General features: G+C 49.6%; 1 protein-coding gene across 3 annotated transcripts in view; it reads left to right on the forward strand.

The window, feature by feature from the left end:
• The window catches only part of RBM19 (RNA binding motif protein 19), a 142,838-nt gene that overhangs the window by 43,001 nt on the left and 78,921 nt on the right, over positions 1 to 20,916 (forward strand). For all 3 annotated transcript variants that reach the window (XM_082641568.1, XM_082641566.1, XM_082641567.1), the window contains exon 21: positions 1,250 to 1,366. In XM_082641568.1, coding sequence (XP_082497694.1) covers positions 1,250 to 1,366 — 117 coding nt within the window. The remainder of the gene's footprint in view (positions 1 to 1,249; positions 1,367 to 20,916) is intronic.

The following is a 20,916-nucleotide window of genomic DNA, read 5'->3' on the forward strand; positions in this document are numbered from 1 at the left end:
CACAAGTGTCCTTACAGCCAGGCAGCTGGTTTCCCCCAGAGCGAGTGATCCAAGAGAGAAGAGGGAGGAAGCGGCAGTGTCTTTTATGACCTAGTCTCAGAGCAGGAGAGGAGTACACAAGGGGCATGAATACCAAGAGGCAGAAACCATTGGGAACCATCTTGGAGGCTGGCTAGCCCAGCAACCGAGGAGTTGAATTTTTAATTTTGTGTCATTTTAATATCGATTTAACTGTTAGCCACGTGCAGCTGGTGGCTGCCGTGTCGGACAGCACGGCCCTAGAGGACAGACCGTAAAGAGAAACATGACTGAATATGTAATATGCTCTTGGATGGTGATGAGTGCCAGGAACACGGAGCCAGGGGTGGGAGTGGGAGTGGGCTGCTATTTTAGTGGAGACAGTTAGAGCAGACTTAAAGGAAGTGAGTCATAACCGTCCTCATCATCTCAGCTACCGTTTATGGAACGCTTACCCTGTGCTAGGCACAGTGCAGAGTGTTCTGACGTGTCTTTCATGAAATCCTCAAACAATCCGATGAGGTTGGCACTGTTATTAGGCCTGTTTTACAGTTGAGAGGCCCAGAGAGGCCAAGTAATAACTTGTCCAAGGTCACACAGATCCTAAGTGGCCGATGCGGTATTCACACCCATATTGTCAACTCATGGCTGTGCTCGTGACCCTCCCCTGCTTCCATGGAGTGGAGGGTTTCCCTGGAAGAGCAGGGGGACAGGTTAGGGATGGCCTTGAACCTCAGGTAGAGAGAGTTTCGTCTCACAGCCCTGACCCCCCTCCATGGTTAGAAACTGCTCCAGGCCCCTGGATGCTGCGCTTCGGGTTCGTGAGGAAATGTCTCCAACAAGGCCTTGGGACAGCTGGCGTCTTTCCGGGCACCTGCAAAAAAAGAGACAGAGGAGACTGGGTTTAGGGAGAGACTGCCCCCACCCCCCATCAGAGTTCTTTAGTCCCTGAGTGTCTCAGATGAAAGGCAGCAGACACCCCAGGTCAGGATGTGCCGACGGGACATCCACAGCTGCTGGAGAGAGAAGATAATTAGGCTGTGTGCCACCCAGGGGGGCCCGCCTCCTTCCCCTTTCCTCTCAGCTGCGTCCACGCAGAGCCCTCGAGTCCCTCACCTGAACAGAGGACAAGAGCATCGGTGCTGGTGGGGGGAGGGGGCCGGTGGAGTCAGCAGAGGGCAGCAGCTGCCGAGGCCCCAAATAACCTGAAGCCTTTCCGCCGACCCTCCAGGCCGGCCCTGACCTCCGCTCGGAAGAAACAAGTGCCCAGAAAGCAGACAACCTCCAAGATCCTGGTGCGGAACATCCCCTTCCAGGCTGACAGCCGCGAGATCCGCGAGCTCTTCAGGTGAGAGGCGCTGGTCCGGTCCGCGGGGCCATCGTGTCGGGGCGAGCAGCTGAGCCTTCGGGTTCTTGATGGTCTGCCAGAGGCCAGCGCGGTGGCCTCTCAGGGGTCATCTTCTGGCTGCCTTTGATGTATCTCCCTTAGTCTCAGACATCGCCCTCCAGACAGCTGGGCAGAAACATGTCCAAACAGGGCAGTCAGTCTTCTTCATCCCCACCAGTGGCCTGCAGGCGGGGCAGGGACCCAGGCGGCTGACGCCCAGCTCTGCCCATGGTCTGCCTGAAATCCTGCCGCCCGAGGCATCCTTTGCTTTAAGCCGGTGGCCCACTACCTTCTCTGCACCTTTGAATCACCTGGTGACTTTTATAAATACACCTTTGCTCAGGCTCCGCCCCCAGAAAGTTGCATTCAGTTGATCGGGGTGGAGCCCAGATGCTGGTATTTGGATCAGAGCGCCCCAGGGGATTCTGATATCCAGCCAGGGCTGGGCAGCCCTGGTCTGCACTGCTGTCTATGGAAAGCCCGCTTTGAAATGAGGGGGGACCACCTGCCTAAATAATGCAGTCCACCAGCAGGCGCTACAGCACAGGAGTCAAAACTCAGAGATCTCTTGGGGGCCAGGCAGCAAACAGCCTGGCAGAGCAGACTGGGTGGGAACTGACGGACTGGAGGGCCAGCGGTGATGCTGGGCAGGGACGCAGATGTCATAGGACCAGTTCTTCCCGTGTTTTGAAAGAGAAACTGGCAATCTGAATTCTTGAGTGGGCAACTAATTCACTTTCTAAAAACACTCTGTGTGGGACAGCGTCTACCTGAGGGCCGGATGTACCCCAGGGCCACGGGTTTGCAACCCCTGTGCCAGTACATTACACTGTTCGGTTTTTCAGATAAGTTAGGTACCACCCAGCACCAAGCCTTGGATGAAACGTCTTTAGAGAGAGGGCATAAGGGGGAAACGTTTATAAAGCCAGGGCACTCTCCAGGCGTGTGCTGTGTGGCGCAGAGAACAGACCCTTCTAGCTGTCAGAACCTAAGGCAGATGACATTGGCCCCAACCAAGCAGATCATGGAAGCTCGGCTGCAATCTAAGAGTATTCTGGGGACCTACAGCTCTGTGGCCTGCACAAGGGTGAACATTTAGAATTCTGTGTACTAGACCTTGTTTGTTTAACCTGCATTTGTCCAGTTCTGGCGTGAAGATCAGGAGAGCTAGATCCCGATTAGGATTAGCAATTAACATTTGCCAGGTCAGCTGTGGTTGCAAAATGTAAGTCCTAGATTTTGGAGACTGGGAAGCGTGTATTATCTTTGCGTGAAATCTACCCTCTTTGCTCCTGCTCCGTGGTGTGAAGAATGGGGAACCACTTGAAGGGTCTACTGTAAAAATCCCTGTCGTCCTCCCCCCCCCATTCTAAATCATACACTGGCACCCAATTCATTAACAGACATGAGCCTAGTGCTGATGCAAAGACAGGGACCCTGTCGATTTCTTAGTAGCAGGGTCTTACCCATGATCCCAGGGTCCCCTGCGTGGTAGTATCAGCCTGGTAAGGTGTGGTCACCATCTGCAGGAGGCTGTTTTCCATCTCCCAGCATCTGGGGAGACGAGTCAAGAGGAGTGGGTCGCCGTCACGAGAAGGTATGTATCCCGAGCCTCGCACGGCCGCTGGTTTCAACCATGCTCCTGCTTTTTAAAGAGTCCAATTTAAGAACTGCCAGATCAAAACGGGATTGCCCTGAGCAGCACATGTTGAGCAGGAAACAGCATCCTGCCGAAGTGACAGTTTCGCTTGGTTCCGCAGCCTGTTGAGGATGACACTTATCCAGGGAAACAAAAGACCGCAAGGCGAAGGGAAAAGCGCTTTGTCTGATCTCACGTTTTATGTTTATTTTGAGAAGACAGGGAATTAGTGTCCCCCGAACATCATTACATGTGGTGTCTCTTCCTCCTGCCATTGTTCTGGTGGTAGTTTTCATCAACCCCTGGAAATCCAGAGCCTGCTCAGAGCCTGGCTTTGTTGGGTGTTCTGGCGGGGGGTTTGAGGCCGTTGCGAGCGCGGGCAGCAGGGGTCGCTGTGAACCTTCTCTGGGAGACGAGCTCCGCCAGGAAAGCACAGACCCAGTTTCAGACAAAGCCAGTGGCCAGCAAAGGTCAGAGCCTGGGGAAGATGTCAGGGTTTAGGGGAACCAGTCCGGTCCATTTTGCCAGGCAGTTTTCATGGAGTTATCCTACCAGGCATGATCAAAATCACCAGCTCACTGTGTGTTGGCCTCTGCTACACGCCTTCCTATGCTGTATCTTTTATTAAGCAGCAGAGGAGGGTTGCTGTTATCCCTTAGTGGAACCACCATCCCGCACATGGGTCGTTTGTACCAGGCACTGTGCTAGGCGCCTGGCACGTAGCCATTTCAGGAGAGACAGGCTCCTCTCTCAAGGAATTCACTGTTTGTGAAGGACCAGGAAGGAAAGCGACAGTGACAGCCGCACAGTGACACACCCGGGGTGTGAGGGCGTGAGTGCAGCGCCGTGGGAGGGCATGGTCTGGTTCTTGAGACAGCCCGCTGGGGGACAGCAGCTCACCCGCCCTCCCCAGCCACTGGGGGCCCTGCCCATGCACTGGGGGCAGTGGTTTCTCAGCCGAGGCAGTGTTTGCCTGGGCCTTTCCTGGAGGCCACCAGCCTTCCACCCGGGCCTCACTGCACCACACCCCAACCCCTTAAACCCAGCCCGATGGGTGCCAAGAGGCCCTGCAGATCCATGCCTCTGCGGGATCGTCCTCTGGGACAATTCGAGGCTCGCCCTTTAGAAAAGTCAGAGAGTAGACACAGACAGCAGTTCTCTCGCGGCCGCCCCCTTTCTGGGCCTCAGTTTCCCCTGGCATAAATCAGTAGTCATAATACTGGTGGTGACACGTGCTACGAATTTTGATAATGATGCTAGTGTCTATCATCATCATGAAGTAGATTTTTCGAGCGCGACCTCTGTGCCAGGCGCTGTGGGCTGAAGCGCTTTGCCTGATCACAGCCCCGCGGAGTGGTTGTCGTCGGCTCCAATTCCCAGTGAAGAAACCAGCTCCAGAGCCCAAATTCCTACCCACTGGGTTGTCAGATGGCTTCGGCTGGCACCCAGCTCCCTCACCATGTGGCTGCCTCAAGGGCTGTTAAAAGGATTAAGTGAGATCATGCATGTGGGGCACTTAATACAGCACCTGGTATGGAGTGGGTAGTTAACTAGCATTAGCTGTGGTTATTAAACAGCACAAAGCCAGCGGCTCCAGGCTTTGAACCCAGGGCAGGTCTGACTCTAGACAGAGCCCATGTCACAGTAGTACTGAACCCTTGGAAGTTCTCTGCAGCATATCCTTTTTTTTTTCCTCTTTTCCCTAATTATCTCCCTCCCTCCCAGCTCCCCGGGCCCTCCAGTGTAGTCCTGTCCCCCTCCAGCTAGGTTCTGGGGCAGAGAGGGTCAGTAAGGAATGTGAGACACAGGGCGAGGCCGAGCTGCTCCTCCTCAAGCCCTGAAAGGACATGTGGAGGACAAACCGGGGTTCCCCAGACTGCGCAAGGGCACACATGGATGCGGGGAGCCAACGCCTCAGCCCACAACCAGAGCAAGGATGGGAATGGTCCTCGGCTCACCCAGCAGGTGCCCACAGTCTTAAGTCAGTATCAATTCCAGAAGAAGAAAGATGTAAAGTGGGCATCCCCCTGCTCTCTGGGTTGACTGTGGGTTAGGTGTGCACACGTGCATTCCTGTGCTAAGTTGTTTTGCTCAGTTGTTTTTTGTTTCACATCTGTTTTGTTTTGTTTTGTTTTGTTTTTTGCGGTACGCGGACCTCTCACTGTTGCGGCCTCTCCCGTTGCGGAGCACAGGCTCCGGACGCGCAGGCTCAGCGGCCATGGCTCACGGGCCCAGCCGCTCCGCGGCATGTGGGATCTTCCCGGACCAGGGCACGAACCTGTGTCCCCTGCATCGGCAGGCAGACTCTCAGCCACCGTGCCACCAGGGAAGCCCTATGTTTCACATCTTTATTGGAGTATAATTGCTGTACAATGTTGTGTTAGCTTCTGGTGTACAACAAAGTGAGTCAGCTATATGTATACACATATCCCCATATTCCCTTCCTCTTAAGCCTCCCTCCCACCCTCCCTAAGCTGTTTTCTTTATTCTTTTCCCGCCTCCATCCGAAAGGCTGGGTTTGAAAGACCCCAGGGCAGAAATGTGGTTCAGAGAACAGCCCCTCGGATGCTTCCATGGAGCCTCAGTCCGTTCGCTCAGTGGAAGCCTCTGCATTCAGGGCCTCCCGTCCTGACGCATAAGCGCGTGTGTGCGGAGCCAAAGCGTTTGATGGAAGGGTCTCATTCCTACCCACATGTCAAGCGACGGCCCTGAGATAGCAGAGACCCCTTGGGAACCAGGTGGCTAGTGCCCGCGAGCACTTAGGAGGCCTCGGACACTGAGCTGGCCACATCCTGGGCACTCATGGTGTCAGTGTATCTTCAGAACAGCCCAGCCTGGTGGAACTATTGTTGTGTCCATTTTCTAGATGAGGAAACTGAGGCACAGAGAGGTCAAGGGGCTGTTGCTAGAAGGATCCTCAGCTTGCCCATTTCTTTTGTACTCCGGGGCAGCCTTGATTTGAGGCACCTGGTTTCTGGAAGGCAGTGATCTTCCAAGAAAGAGGTTCTCCAGACAGGGCCAGCCTCGTGAACATCTGACCCGTGTAGCCCCTCAAGGCCTCACACTTGGTTTCATGCTCTCCTGTCACCATATTGAAATTCTTAATTTTCCAACATGGGGCCCTCAATTCTCACTTTACACTGGGCCCAGCAAACTATGTAGCCAATCCTGCCCGCAAACCCATGGAAAGATCAGGAGATTCGGAGCCAGAGTGAAGTTTGGCAGTCGGCCAGCCTCCGTTTCCTCATCTGCAGGAGGGGATTGAGAGACACGCCCACTTATCCTCCCTCCCCAGGCAGTGAAAGGCTCACCTGCGAAGCACATGCTGCTGTGGCTTCAGTGCCTCTCTCCTCATTGCCTCTCTCCTTATAGCAAAGGTTGCAAATTAGCAGGGTAGATGCAGCCCCCGGTGTGGCTTACTTGGGCCCACACAGTGTTGGGGACAGGGTGGTGGGGACGAGTTGGTATCCCATATTGGCAACGCATGGGGTTTCACATCCAACCCTGGTTTCTGACCTGGGAACAAACATGGAAAGGTCTGACTCCATCAGGCCCGGGTTCCTCTGTGGCTGTTCCGCTGTTGCTCTTTGTAGCGGCTGCTCACACCTGCTCTTGAACTTCCCACCCGGCCCTCTTCACTCTTTCTTACCCACCAGCCTGGTAGACACAGAGTTTATGATTCCTGGCTGAGCGTCACAGCTGATGTGGGGACTAGACAGCCCCTCTCTGGCCCCTCCCCCTCCTCCGACTTCACTTACAAGTGCCCCGAGTAATGTATCGCATTCAGCCATCCTGCCCCTTAAAGGCTGGCCTCGATTTGAAAAATGGCCACAGCACAGAGGCATCCTTCTTAGGTGATGATGATGGCATAGCTTAAGTCTACAGTGCAGTCAGATAAGGACATGCAGCTTGGGTCCAGCCCGCCTGGGTTCATGTCCCACCTCCACCACTTTCTAGCCGTGTGACCTTGGGCAAGTCACTTACCCTCTCTGTGTCTCTGTTTCCTCATCTGGAAAATGGGCGTAGACCTCCAAATGGCATATAACCTCAGCAGGCAGTTATAAGGATTGGTTTTGGGAACAGTTCCTGGCACAGAGCAAGCAGAGTTAGCTGGAATTCTTGCTGTTGAAAATGAGGCCTTCAGCTCACCCTTCTGCTGGCTCACTCCCGACCCCCCAGCCAGGGTAGCTTGGCCTGTCCTCTTCTCCCGCGGCCCCCATTCCCGTTCCACCCAGCCTGCCTCACAGCTCCCCTTGGAGTGCTGTCCATGTGGCTGCTTTCATCTCCCTCACCCCCCGCCCCCAGACACGCTGTCTGGTTTGCTGCAGTGGCCACAGGCCCCTGGTACGTAGATGGTTCTCAGTTAATGTTTGCTGATCACATAGATTTAACTGTGCAAAGTCTTGCCCTATGGAATCTGGTAAAGGTAGGGTGTGTGAGACACAGAGAGGTTAAGGAGTTTGCCCAGGGTCACACAGCTCTGAAGCGGCACAACCAGCTCTTTCTCACTCTGGGGCCCCCTCACCCCCACCCCTGGGGTACTGTCCCCGGAGGTCAGGGATGTCGGGTGGGAGCCGCTGGCGGAAACGCCGCCATCTCTGGCGGGCTAGGCCTTCGGCTGCAGGCTACAGATGGAGAGCTTTTCACCTGAGCCTTTTTTTTCCCCCTTCCTCAGAGGTGTGAACCACCTGCCAGGGGTGTGAATGGGTGAGCTCACAACAGGTGTCTGGAGGCCTTAATTACTGGGTTTGCATCTCCTGTCCCCGTGTACCTGTTGTGCCCACTTTGTGGGCAGCGTCCGTCCGTCCCAGGCCTCCTTTCCTTCTCATTTCCTCTCGCAGTGACCGTGACCGTGGAGGAAGGGCTGAAGAGAGCTTGCCTGCTGAGTTCCTCTCACGCGCTCCCCCCTTGTCCCCCGCCCAGTGGCAGGGTCACTGCCCGTTTAACTCCTGGTTGTCAGCAGCACTTTTCCAAAAGCTGCAAGCCCTGTAACCTGCTCTCCGCGGGGGGCCCGGGACGCATGGGGCCACTCCCCGTTCATTAGGGAGAAGCTCTGCAAAAAACAGGCTCGGGCAGTTCACAAGAGCCAGCCTGGACCATTCCAGAAGGGGGGGTTGGGGTTGCGGGTGGCGGAGAAAACCCTCAGCCAGGTTCTGAAAGGGGGCTGGGGTAGGGAGGGCGCAGCTGTCCCCAGGTGCCTCCCCACCCCCGCTCATCTCCCGCCAAGTGTACCCCCGCAGAGCGACCCTAAAAAGAAGGCACTGCATCCACTGATCAGACCCAGCCATGCTCATTCATTGTCCTATTGTCCCTGGCTGCTTTTAGGCTGCAGCAGCAGAGTTGGGTAGTTACGACAAAGACCAGAGGATCCACAAGGTTATAAAATACTATCTGGCCCTTTATGGGGGTAAGTTTGCTGACCCCTGGACTAAATTAAACCCAGGGCCTGCAGGGAGATGGGGCATGCCCTAAGGGGTTTTGGTTCTGTCTTCTAGTTTTAATTACACACATAAGGTATTTTTTTCTTCCCCCTTTTATGAAACATACAGACATTACAGGTAAAGCTATAGCCCCACTGACCCTGCTGAAGATAAGGTCTCAGCTCAGAGAATTGCTGTGTTCATTTCTGCAAACCACGTCCCCACTCTGATTCGTTTTTCTCATTAGAGGTATCCCTGCTTCTCTGACTTTGCTGGGGTTTTTTTTTTTTTTTTTGGTTTGTTTTGTTGTAGGACTGTTTTCTACAAGCAGTTTTAGGTTTACAGCAAAATTGAGAGGAAGGTATAGAGATTTCCCACATGCCTCCTTGCCCCCGTGTGTACGTAGCCTCCCTATCAATCAGCATCCCCACCAGAGTGGGACATTTGGACTCAGTGAATGTGTAGTTTGCAGCATTTTGTCTTTTTTGAATAACACATGCTCCTGGGAACATTCTTGTGTATGTCTGTTGGTGGCCATGTGCATGCTTTTCTATAGGGTATACCTGTAGGAGTGGAATTGCCGGGTCATGGGGTGTGCGTATTTCAGCTTCAGTAAATATTGCCAAGCAGGTTTCCAAAGTAGTTGTGTCAGTTTGCCCTTCCTCCATGAGTGTTCTGGTTGCCCCTTGTCCTTGCCAGCACTTGGTAGTATGTGTCTTTCTCTTTCTAGGCATGTCTGGTGAGTATACAATGGCATCATCACGTAATATTAATTTGTGCTTCCCTGACGGCTAAGGAAATCAAATGCTTTTTCATACATTTATCATGATTTGGCTATACTCTTTTGTAGAATGCCTATTCAAGTCTTCTTGCCCATTTTTTAAAATTGGATTGTCTTTTTTTCTTATTAATTTTCTTAATTACTTTTTATATAATTTTATATATTCTGGGTTCAAGTCCTTTGGTGGATATATGATTGCATCCCCTCCCTCTCCCATTCTGTGGGTAGCTTAGTGGTGTCCTTGGATGAACTGAGTCTCTTAATTTTAAATATTGTCAAGTTGTCATTTTTTCGCTTCCTGGTTAGAACCTTTTGTGTCCTATTTAAGAAATCTTTGCCTCCTCCAAGCTCATGAAGACAGTCTCCTATGTTTTCCTCTAAAATCTTTGGCCTTTCGCAGGTAGGTATGTAATCCATCTGGAATTGATTTCTGTGTACGGCGTGAGGTAGAAATCAAGGGACTTTTTTTTTCCCACATGGAGATTCAGTTGGTCCAACATCATTTACTGCAAAGACCATTCTTTCCCCTCTGCTCTGCAGTATTGATTTTGTCATAAATCAGGTGACTGTGTATGTGAGGGTCTGTTTCTGGACTCTCTAATCTGTTCCACGGGTCTGTTTGTCTACCCTTGTGCTAATACGCGCTGTCTTAATTACTGTGGCTTTGTAATAGCTTGCTCTGTGGTGCCTCTGTCCTTCAAGACTGCCTCGGCTGTTCTCGGCCCTGTGCTCTTCAGGTCTTTGGGTTTTATTCCTCAGCAGCTGGAGGTTCTGAGCAGAGGGAGTGGTGGGATCTGACTTCTATCTGTGAAATATCTCTTGAGGAGACCCGAAGGGAGGTTTTTGCAGTCCCCTGGGCCAGAGGTGATCGTGGCTTGGACCAGGTGTCAGCCGTGGAAGTGGGGCGTCAGATCGGTGCCGGGGGGTGCATTTTCAGAATCCTGCTGATGGCTTTAGTGAGGACTGTGATGCAAACAGGAGTCAAGAATCACCCCTATATTTAGGTCCTAAGCAACGAGCTGGATGATCTGGGGTCAGGGCAGTCCGAGGGAGGTGTCAGCTCCACTCTGCACGCCCACCCTTTCCTCACCCTCGATGCATCACACATAACAGGGGCCACAGCGTGGTGCCAGAGTTGCGCTTCTCAGTTGATCTGTCCACGTGTGTGCATGTGTTTGGGGGCTCGGCAACACCTCCGGTTCAGGGCCGCCCGTTAGCTGCGTGGACGTCAGCTGTAGCAGCAGCATCGCTCTGTCAGTATCCCTCATGGGCGTGTTCTCTGCCGTTGAGAGGGAGGACTGTTGACAATACTCCGGATGTTTGCACAGCCCTTACCAGCGGGCCCTGCGGGGGCCTGAAGTGCCTTTGTGCTCATGATTTCATTTGTTTCTTCCCCCACAAGCCTGGGGAACAGCCGCTGATGAGGCAGATGGCTGCACAGCCATAAAACCCCGAGCAAGTGGCAGAGTCGGATTCATGCTCCCAGTCACTCCCTTTCTCTGCTGCTGTTCCCGTGGCAGATTCAAGGGATAGAGACATGCCTTTTCTCACGTATCCATGTAGCTCGTATCTATTAAGTGCTTGGAATATGCCTGTGATTTTCCATGTCTATGATGCTTATCAAGACCGATCTATAAATACATAACATGTGCTCACTGTGCGCTAAGTACTGTGCCCGTTTCAAAGTGCCCGCTTCTGCCTCTGGGATCACTACATTCTAAGAAAATGAGGGGCCCACCTGGGAAGATGATTATAGTTACAAGGCAGAAACAAAACAATGCGGCGGAATCAATTCTTCCATTAAGGGACCGTCCCAAAGACAGAATGCAGGAGTCGTTGCCTAACCTCTTTTTATTTGGGAAAAAGATCTGGGGTTCTGAATGGACTTCAGGGTTCCCACGAGCCAGCTGTAGGATGCAGCTCAAATGACTTACATGGTCCAAATCCCAGAGGTCCCATCCCCACCCTGTGGTGTGACCACATCTTGGATCCAGCTTTTAATGTAGGGGTCCCTTGGTTTAGAGGGGAGAGGTGTGAACTAACCAGGCTGTAGCAGATTAGAGGAGCCTGCGGGGCGGAGACTCACAGCAGATGTTACTGGGAATCAGATTTCTGCTCAGAGGAAAAACATGCAGATACACACTCCTATCAGAATAACTAAAGAAAAAAAACAAGAGTAACACAGAATGCCGGCGAGGATGCAGAGAAACTGGATCCCTCGCGCATTGCTGGTGGGAATGTAAAATGGTACAGCTCCCCTGCAAACGAGTGTGGGCAGTTTCGGACAGACAAGACAGGCACTTAGCACGTGACCCAGCAGTTGCCCTCTTGGGCATCTATTCCAGAGAAATGGAAACTTGTGTTCATACAGAAACCGATACATGGGAATTCCCTGGCAGTCCAGTGGTGAGGATTCCACGCTTTCACTGCCCAAGGGCCCGAGTTCAATCCCTGGTTGGGGAACTAAAATCCCAAAAGCCGTGCAGCGTGGCCAAAAAAAAAACCCTATACAGATGTCCAACCACTGATGAGTGGGTAAACCAAATGTGGTCTATCCATACACCGAAATGTTATTCTGCCATACATAGGAGTGAAGTACTGATAGCTGCTGCACCATGGATGAACCCCGAAAACGTTAAGTGAAAGAAGCCAGATACAAAAGACCACATATTATATGATTTTATTTATATGCAACATCCAGAATAGACAAATATAGAGAGAAAGAAAGTAAATTAATGGTTGTTTAGGGATGGGGAAGGGGTTGGGGGTGACAGCTAAAGGATATGAAGGCTGATGACATTTTCTAAAATGGCTATGGTGGTGATTGTACAACTCTGTGAATACACTAAAAGCTGTGGAATTGTACACTTTGGGCGAACTGTATGGTACATGAATTGCATCTCAGTAAAGCTGTCGGAAGGAAGGAAGCGGCACACAAATGTTCGTAGCAGCTTTATTCATAATGTCCTTCCGTGGGCATGTAGTTAAACTGTGATGCATCCATACAATGGAATATGACTCAGCAATAAAGAGGAACAAACCACTGATACATGCAGCAACGTGGATAAATCTCTAGAGAATTATGCTGAGAGGACAAAGCTAATCCCCAGAGGTTGCATACCACATGATTCCGTTTATATAGCATTCTTCAAATGACAGAATTACAGAGATGGAGGGCAGATTAGTGGCTGCCTGGGATTAGGTAGGCAAGAAGGGAGGGAGGTGTGGCCATAAAAGGGTAGCACGAGGGATCCTGCGATAAAACCATTCTGTGTCTTGACTGTCATGGTCACACGAGCGTACATGTGATAAAATTGCATAAACTAAATACGCGCACAGATGAATACATGCAAAACTGGTGACATCTGAGGAAGGTCAGTGATAGTATCACTGTCAGTTTTCTGGCTGTGATCTGTACTATGGTTTTACGAGACGTTACCATTAGGGGAAACTGGGTGAAGGGTATATAGGCTCTCTCTGATTATTTCTTACAACTGCATGTGAGTCTGTAATTATCTTAAAATAAAAAGTTTTTTGAGGGCTTCCCTGGTGGCGCAGTGGTTAAGAGCCTGCCTGCCAATGCAGGGGACACGGGTTTGAGCCCTGGTCCAGGAAGATCCCACATGCCGCGGAGCAACTAAGCCCAGGTGCCACAACTACTGAGCTTGCGCTCTAGAGCCTACGAGCCACAACTACTGAGCCTGCATGGCACACCTACCGAAGCCCATGCGCCTAGAGCCCGTGCTCCGCAATGAGAAGCCACCACAATGAGAAGCCCGCGCACTGCAGTGAAGAGTAGCCCCCGCTCGCCGCAACTAGAGAAAGGCTGCGCACAGCACCAAAGACCCAATGAAGCCAAAGATAAATAAAATAAATTAATTTAAAAAAAAGTTTTTTGAAAACGAATATCCCAATCCATAACGGATTAAAAAAGGCCACTTCTTGAATTAGTGGATTGCCCGTTACAAGGCGTAAGCAAATGAAGGCTAAGGTGACTGTTTGTTAAGGATGCTATGAAAGGGATTTCTGATGGAATGGGAGGCCAGGCTCACTCCCTTTGAGACACTTCCACCCTTAAGTATGTCAGCAGTAGAGTCCGTTCTGCCAGAGAAAGGAAAATCCTCTGGGCTGTGGTGTCTGCGGAAGGTGGTCTGATTCTGTGGTTAGAAGGAAATTAATGCTCAGCAGCCTCACAGTTAATAGCCGGGGTGGAAGGGAAATGGGAGAAGAGAAATTATCCCAACTTGTATAAAGATTATATCCTTATGACTTAAATCTAGGCTAATTGAACCCCAGGAAATGAAAAGGCTGGTCTAGTAAGTATATTTCACCTCCTAGGATCTATTTTCATTTCGTAGGTTTAGGCACGAACCTGGCTATAGAAAACTATTAAGCCTCAGTTGTTTGCCGTGTGAGGCTGAAGTGTTCCTGCACCCTTTTCAGAGAGCCAAGGGAACCCAGGTAACCCCCCATCTTGTCCATCTGGGCGCCTCCAGGTTCTCTGTCCTGCAGGCTGGGCACAGAGCGCTGTCTCTCAGAGCAGGCCTCCCCCCATTTAAGATCCTGGGAACGTAGCCCCGAGGAATCTGGTAGAGATGTGTTCTGGGTGATTCTTTCTTCATTTCGGAAGCCTGCTTTGCAGAAAACCCCACACCAAACTCTTGGCTTCCCTCTTTGAATGGTCCTGCTCCCTGCCTACCAGTATGTCCACCCAGGGCTGGCCAGAGGATGTAAAAGTGACTGCAGCACAAACCAGGACAAAGCAGCACTTGCCCAGGTGAGGTACTCAGGTTACCTGAGTTCTCCTTTTCCATGCTGTCTTGTCCCCCGGTCATCAGAAGTCGGCTGTCAGCTTGGAAAGGAGCCAGTGTGATTTTCCAAGTGAGACCACCTGGCCAGGGAGTCAGGAGACCTGAATTCTGGCCCAGCTCTGCCTGGCACCTGCTACATAACCTTGGGCACTTGGTGACTTCTCAGAGCCTCTTGTTTGTTGAGTAAATCAGTGATGGGGTTGGGCGAGGCCAGCCAGAGCAGATAGCTTCCCCCTCGCAAGCCGGTGCAAACCCATTGGTCATGGCTGCTAGAGTTCTGTCTTGGAGAATTGTGAGGCCGCCTGGGCTCCGCAGGAAATGGCACTGTAATTGATTAGCGATGTCTGCCAGGGACACGGGCTCAGCGTCTGTGATAGGCAAGCAACTGCAGGTATTCGCCGAAGATTCTGGTATTTATCGCATGTCGCTAGAGCTTTTATGTTTCTGTCTGCCAGACTGACTGGTAGAGCAGTCCCAAACCACAGCTCCTGTGGAAGTGGACTTAGCTTTCCTCTTTAAAAAAAATAAAAATAAACTGAAAGTCGAGAGGATATTTCTTTTCGTTGTTTTCTTCCTTCCTTTGCAATTCCATAGATATGGTCTTCCATCACAGCTGACATTTCCTTTCGCCCCCAGGCCTAGAGTGATTGCAGAGTAGTTGACAAAGCCCAGACGGTGGAAAGGGGCACCCTGGGGAGAACGTGCGGTTCCCAGGGGAGGGTGGGAGGGTGAACAGGAAGGGTGCTTTGTGCCTGATTCCCACCACAGCCGCCTGCTCTCACATCCTCTCTCTGCACTCGGTGCCTTTTCAGTTACAAGGTCTCCGCGCTTTGTCTGGGCTTGTTGGGAGGGCGGCAGTCAGCTCCTTGTAGCCACCCGTAATTGTGCTGTGTGTCACCAGCACCCTGGTGTTGAAAGGCAGCGGGGAGGGAGCCCCAGGAAATCTTGGGAGGCTTCTGAGTAAGAACAGGTTCTGAATCCTCTCCTGTCTCAGAGCTTTCCATGGAAAAGGGGTCTTGCCACACTGCTTTTTAGTTAAGAAATAACCCGTGGGTTTAGCAAATATTTACGAAGCATCTCTAATGAGGCAGGGGCTTTGCCAGGTGCTGGGTTACAGAAACAAACGTGAACTCCCAGAAGGGAAGGGACTGTCTTGGTTTAAGGAGAAGTGGATACAAGGTTCACTCCATTAAAACCCTCACAGCAGAGGCCAGGTCATACACGTCGTTGGTCTGGTGACAGCTTCTCCAAGACTCAGTGTTCGTCTTTGTAGAATGGCAAGATTAACAACTGTATCCAGTTTGCCGTAAGGACAAGGTCAACGATATTGGTAAAGTGCTTGGCCCTTTTCCAGTCCAGAGGATGTTGTATCTGGTACCCAGAACTCCTAGAATACACTAGGAGGGCACCGCTTACTCCCAGCCCTGCTACTAACTAGCCGAATGCTCTTAGGAAGCTTACCTTATCTTTCTGGTCCTCCCCAAGGACACTCTGAAGTGATGGAGCTTAACAACAGGAAGGTCTCTGGAAGGGTCTTATTTTCAAGGAGCATTTCATAAAATCATGGGCCATGACTGTATTTCTCAAACTTGAGAAATATATAAAGATCCCTCCATTTAAAGAAAAAGAAAAATCTCGTGGTCCTTCCCCGCACAGCGATGATGTAAATATTTTTATTATTATGTTACTTAACTATGTACAAATGTAAAACCCAGAATAAACCTACAACTTATGCTTATGGTTCTCTTAGGACCATAAAACCAAAACACATTTTCAAATTAAATACAAACAAAATTTTAAATCAATAAAATTCAAATTAACAACATTATTTTAGTGTGATGGATGATGTTGTTTTATGGAAACCAAATTCAGAATGTGGGTTTTAATATTAGAAAGTTGGAGGCGGAGGAGGAGGAGGATGCACCCTCACCGACGGCTTGCCTTCCCGGGCCGGCGCGCAGGCACCTTGAAGAACAAGGAGTAGCTTGCTGACTTTGAACGCGTGGCAAATATTTCAGAAAGCTTCAAGATCAAGGTTGAGAAAGGAACAGTTATTCTTCCAAATTCATCTGCTTCAGCTATTATTCTTATTGGGAATGGACAATGGAATGTTCTCTAGCTTTATCATGATCAAAAACCTCCTTCTGTTTTGTATTTCCATGAACTTAGCCAGTCACTTTGGGTTAAAGCACGATTCAGAAGTTGACCTGCCTAAAGGACATTTATTGCTTGTTAGACAAGGCAATGATCACCATTCTGATTGCCTTCCTTGGTGCCATTATGCAAAGGAATTTGCCTTTAAAGCCAGGCCCACACTAGGCAGCACTGACAAGGACTTGCAGTGGTCCTGGCTTGAGGCATAGGCCTTGAACTGTGGCCATCTGAATGCAGAGGTAGATACCAGAAACTACATGTGCCTGAAGATCTGCAGGACACCCAGGCATTTGGCGTTATCAATTCCTTTCCTCTTCTTCCCCAAACTGTTCTGGCTGATCAAAAGGATTGTCACTTGAAGTTGGTGGAGTATAATTAAGAAGTTAAATTTTAGGACAAAAGTCACCAAGCACCCCTTCTGTGAAAATCAACTGTGGAGGTTGCACTTGTGTGGAAACATGGAGGGATCTTCAGGGCACGGTGAATCTGCAACAGATCCCTACTAGCTGGCAGGAAGGAGGACCCTTCCAAGAGCATGACCTTCTCTCTTTGTCCTCTGGACATTTTCTGTTCTTTTGACATTCCAAGGTGTGTACAGAGGAGGAAACAGAGAGAGAGAGAGAGAGGCTTGTGACCATCCCCAGGTGTGTGGCTGGTACATGACGGCAGTGGGGCTGTGTACCAGCTCCGTCAGGGACTAGTCCAGTCCTCAGCACCGTGAGGAATGTGCACACTAACCATGCCTGTGGGACGTGCCTCTTAGCCATTCAGGGTATTCCCTTGGGAAAGAGCATTAGTTGTTATTCTTGCCTTGCTGCTTGTCTTGAGTGGTTATTTCCCTACCTGTGCCTTTGGTTTTCTTATCTGTTCAGTGAATGTCTTCCTTTTCAAGGGCTCTCCCTGCTGCTAAACCTTATAGGATTTAACCATGATGTTCCTACATATCTCTGCATGAGAAGTGTGTTTAGAAGTGAAATCATACACAATATTTAAATTTCCAAGTTAATACATTAGGTAGTTAATTTGCTTACTATATGTAACGCATATATTTAGCAGTATTTCAGAGGTAAGAAATAGGCTAGGATTGAGAACATGTATTTTTTCCTAAGATTTTGGTCAGATATATTTTTGTGAATCTGCATTCTGTAGTCACGAAGGTATTGTACTCTCTGGTGGATGAAAGTCTGAAATATGAAGGAATGTGCATACCGAGTTTAGCCGTTAGAAGCAGCTATACTTTATTTCTTATTTAATTTGATGGCTTTCTGAGGTCATCTTCAAAACAGAGATATATCTGTTAGTTTCTGGAAGCTAATACAGAGCAAGTGGTAGAATACCCCTCAATCTCCTTAGAGAATTAGCTGTTGGAGAAGTTTTGAATCTGTTAGATATAAGGTCAATAGTCCATCCCAAAACGATACCTACTGACTGCAGAAAATGTGTGAGACACAGAATAGTATGTGAAAAAGAAAAACATCCTTAATTCCACCACACAGAAACAATCATTCTTCATATTTTGGTGTGTTTTCTTCCCCTTGTTTCTATGCCTAGCTTTATACAGTTGGGATCATACTGTGCCTTCAGTTTTGTGTTTTTGTGCTTTCTTCATGCCAATACTTTGTTACTAAGAACTTTGAAATGTATGATTTAAAATGGATGAATATTATTACAGTGCATAAACGCTTCATCATGGGCTACTTCCCTAAAAAAAAAAAAAAAAAAAGAAAGTTGTAGCCTCAGGTCCAGATCTATAATCGGTTTCGCTACTTTTACGTCAGTCATACTAATGCAGAGGATGCTTATTTGCATAAGTCAGTATGTGCAGGACGGGAACACCGGTTTGAAGGCTTTATTTGCCAGTTCAGCATAATCAGACCTCTCACTTGTCTAAATCTCAGCCAGTCATCAGACACCCCTTTTCAGGCAGTGTCGCTGAGTGGTTCTGTAAAGCCATCTTGATCACTTAAAAATAAAAATTAGCATTATAGTGTCATTGAAAATATCAGTGAATGGATAACCAATTTCTTTTAGACTTGAGGACAGAAAAGTGTTTCATTGTTCATTCTGGCTAATCGATCTCTTGTTGCAGGTCAGTACATGTAAAGATAAGTTCCGCACGATACAGCATCTGCTCTTACCCTGAGTGCTGTCTACTCCAGTTACAGGTCTTTTGAGGTCAGCATGCTTGTACCAAGACTCTTCACAGCCCTGTTACAATGCACATATATATGCACATATATTAAAAATTACATTATCTAAATACAAACAGAAAATCTTAAGATTATCTTACAAAAGTAGCTAATCCTCTCCACATCCCTGCCCCTACCCTCGTACACGTACCCAAATCGATCTGAGAGTCAGCAGACCTTACGATGAGAAACTCTGTTCTATTAAGTAGGCTTTTACCATAGTACAAGTTTTGAGTCTGGGGTACTTGTGGGGTCCACTTAGACCTGTAGATCTTTTTCCCTGCCAAGCCTACTTATGGTTGAAATGCCACTGGTTTTTATGCAGTTCATGCTTGTAGGGGTCACTCATTTGGCTACTTGGCCACCCAAAGTTAAATGAAGCTTTTGGAGCTCTTTAGCTTGCCCTCCCCATCTGAATTTGCTGGGGAAAGGCTGGGGGCCGAGGTGATCATAGAAGGCAAAGCAAAAGGCTGCTCAGTGTGGGGGCTTTGTGCTAAATCCAACATCACCCGTTAGCTTCATGATTCAGAGCACCAGCACTGTAGTCTGTGACACCCTCCAGAATTGTGCAGTATTCAACCTGTACAGCTGAATGTGGTGGCCCTGGGAGTCCATCAGATCGGTGTTTCAATGTTGGCTCCTCCATCACCCGCTATCAGACTTGGACAAGTCACTTAGATACCCCACGTCTCAGTATCTGCATCTGTAAAATGGGGACCACAGTACATACCTGTCAGGGTTATTGGGAGAATTCAATGAGGGGATGAAAGTAAAGCAGTTAGCCCAGTGACGTGGTTCCCAAACTGTGCACCGAGGCACCTTGGGGTGCCTCAGTGAACACACAGGTGCACTGCGGGCTATTTTAGATTTTCAAGAAAAACACAGCAACATCATCAGCCATGGTGCCAACCACTACTATTTAGTTGTTTAGACCTATTAATGGTTTAGACTATCAAGCTGTTATAACCAAACTGTTAGGTGTTGCTTTTGGCCTAGAAATGCCATGAGAAAATTACTGAGGCATCAGGGCATGGTGCATGAACCAAGAAAGTTTGGGAACCTGTGGCCTAGTGTTTGGTACACATCACAGCTCGATAAAGAGTAGAGATTGTTTTATAATAATATAACCAGAAAGGCTATGCTGGCCACAAGGTTCCGTTTCAGCTCTTGAGACGTCGCACTTGTGGGATTGGTACCCAAGATGACTAGGCTGCACCTCCTGCCTCCCCTCGTTTCACTTCTGTTCGCTGGTAAAATGCATTTCACAACATTGATTGCCCAGCTCAGATTTTGGAACAACCCCAGGCTGCCCGCAGTCATCTCAAAGGGGTGTCGTGAAGCATCCAAAACATAAAAGTCTTAGAAGGAAATTAATTCACTTGAGTATCCATGCCTCACAGAGTTCCTGGCAAGGGCCAGCACCCGCAGTCTGGACCCCGGCATGGGGGAGGGGGAAGGCCTTGACCGCCGTAAGCCTTTGAGGTGTACACGGCCCCCAGCTGAGAAATCCCTCTGAGCTCTCGCAAGGTCATATGTGATGGGCTGCGGCCCGGGAGGATTTTCCCGGCTTTCCTTGCACTGGCGAACAAAGCACATTGCAGGGAATATATGTGAGCCCAGGGCCCAGGGTTTTATGTGTGTGGTTTGGTGTGGTTTGTTTTAATTCCCTTCCTCCTTCTAGCTGCCTCTGGCCGTCTGGCGGGATTGGGGGGTACGCCTTAGCCTGCAGATATTAGGTTAAACTGTATGAGCATGCCAGTATGTGGTCAACTTTGACCTGCAAAACACTTTTACTTAGTTCAGCCCAGTGGTAATTGTTCACCCTTAATTGAATCCCTTCCATGCAACCATCAGTTCCTCGTGTGTGCACTCTCTCTTTTTATTAATCTTTTTCTTTAAAAAAAAATAAAATTTAGTTGCACAACTAAAACAGGAATATGTTTTTCTTGTTGAAAGAAAGATTGAAGGCCAAAACCCTTGTTCATCAACTGCCACCCCTGGTCGGTGCCACCCTCCTCCCCAGAGAAACTTACATTATCCTTTTGGCAACCCTCCTAGATCCTTCCTTGTGCATTCCATATATATGCGAACCTGAAGACAGCATACACAATTGCGTTGGGTCCATTTAGACCAAAATGGTGCCACGTTTCATGCATCGTTAAGCGTTTTTCCCTCCTCTGGAATGTATCTTGGTGATCTTTCCAATTTAGTCCCTGTAGCTCTACCTGGTTCTTAATGTCCTACATTATCTCTTTGCTCTGAGGGAATCATGCAGCCCATTTTACAGATGAGGAAAGTGGAGTTCAGAGTGGGGAAGGTCACAGAGCTGGGAGGTGGCAAAGCCACTTCTGAGTCCCAGCCCAGGCTGAATTTTCTCCCCGCAGCAGCCTTCCCCTGTTCCCGAGCCTCCGGCAGCCTGCCCCGTCATCCTTTACAGACTGATGTATTATAACTCCCTCCAAGCCAAGCCAAGTTGAGGGATGGGGCTTCCTGGCAGACCCACCATTCAGGTTAATG

Source organism: Mesoplodon mirus (genome assembly GCF_964341445.2).
Source record: "Mesoplodon mirus genome assembly, chromosome: 13".
Taxonomy (NCBI): domain Eukaryota; kingdom Metazoa; phylum Chordata; class Mammalia; order Artiodactyla; family Ziphiidae; genus Mesoplodon; species Mesoplodon mirus.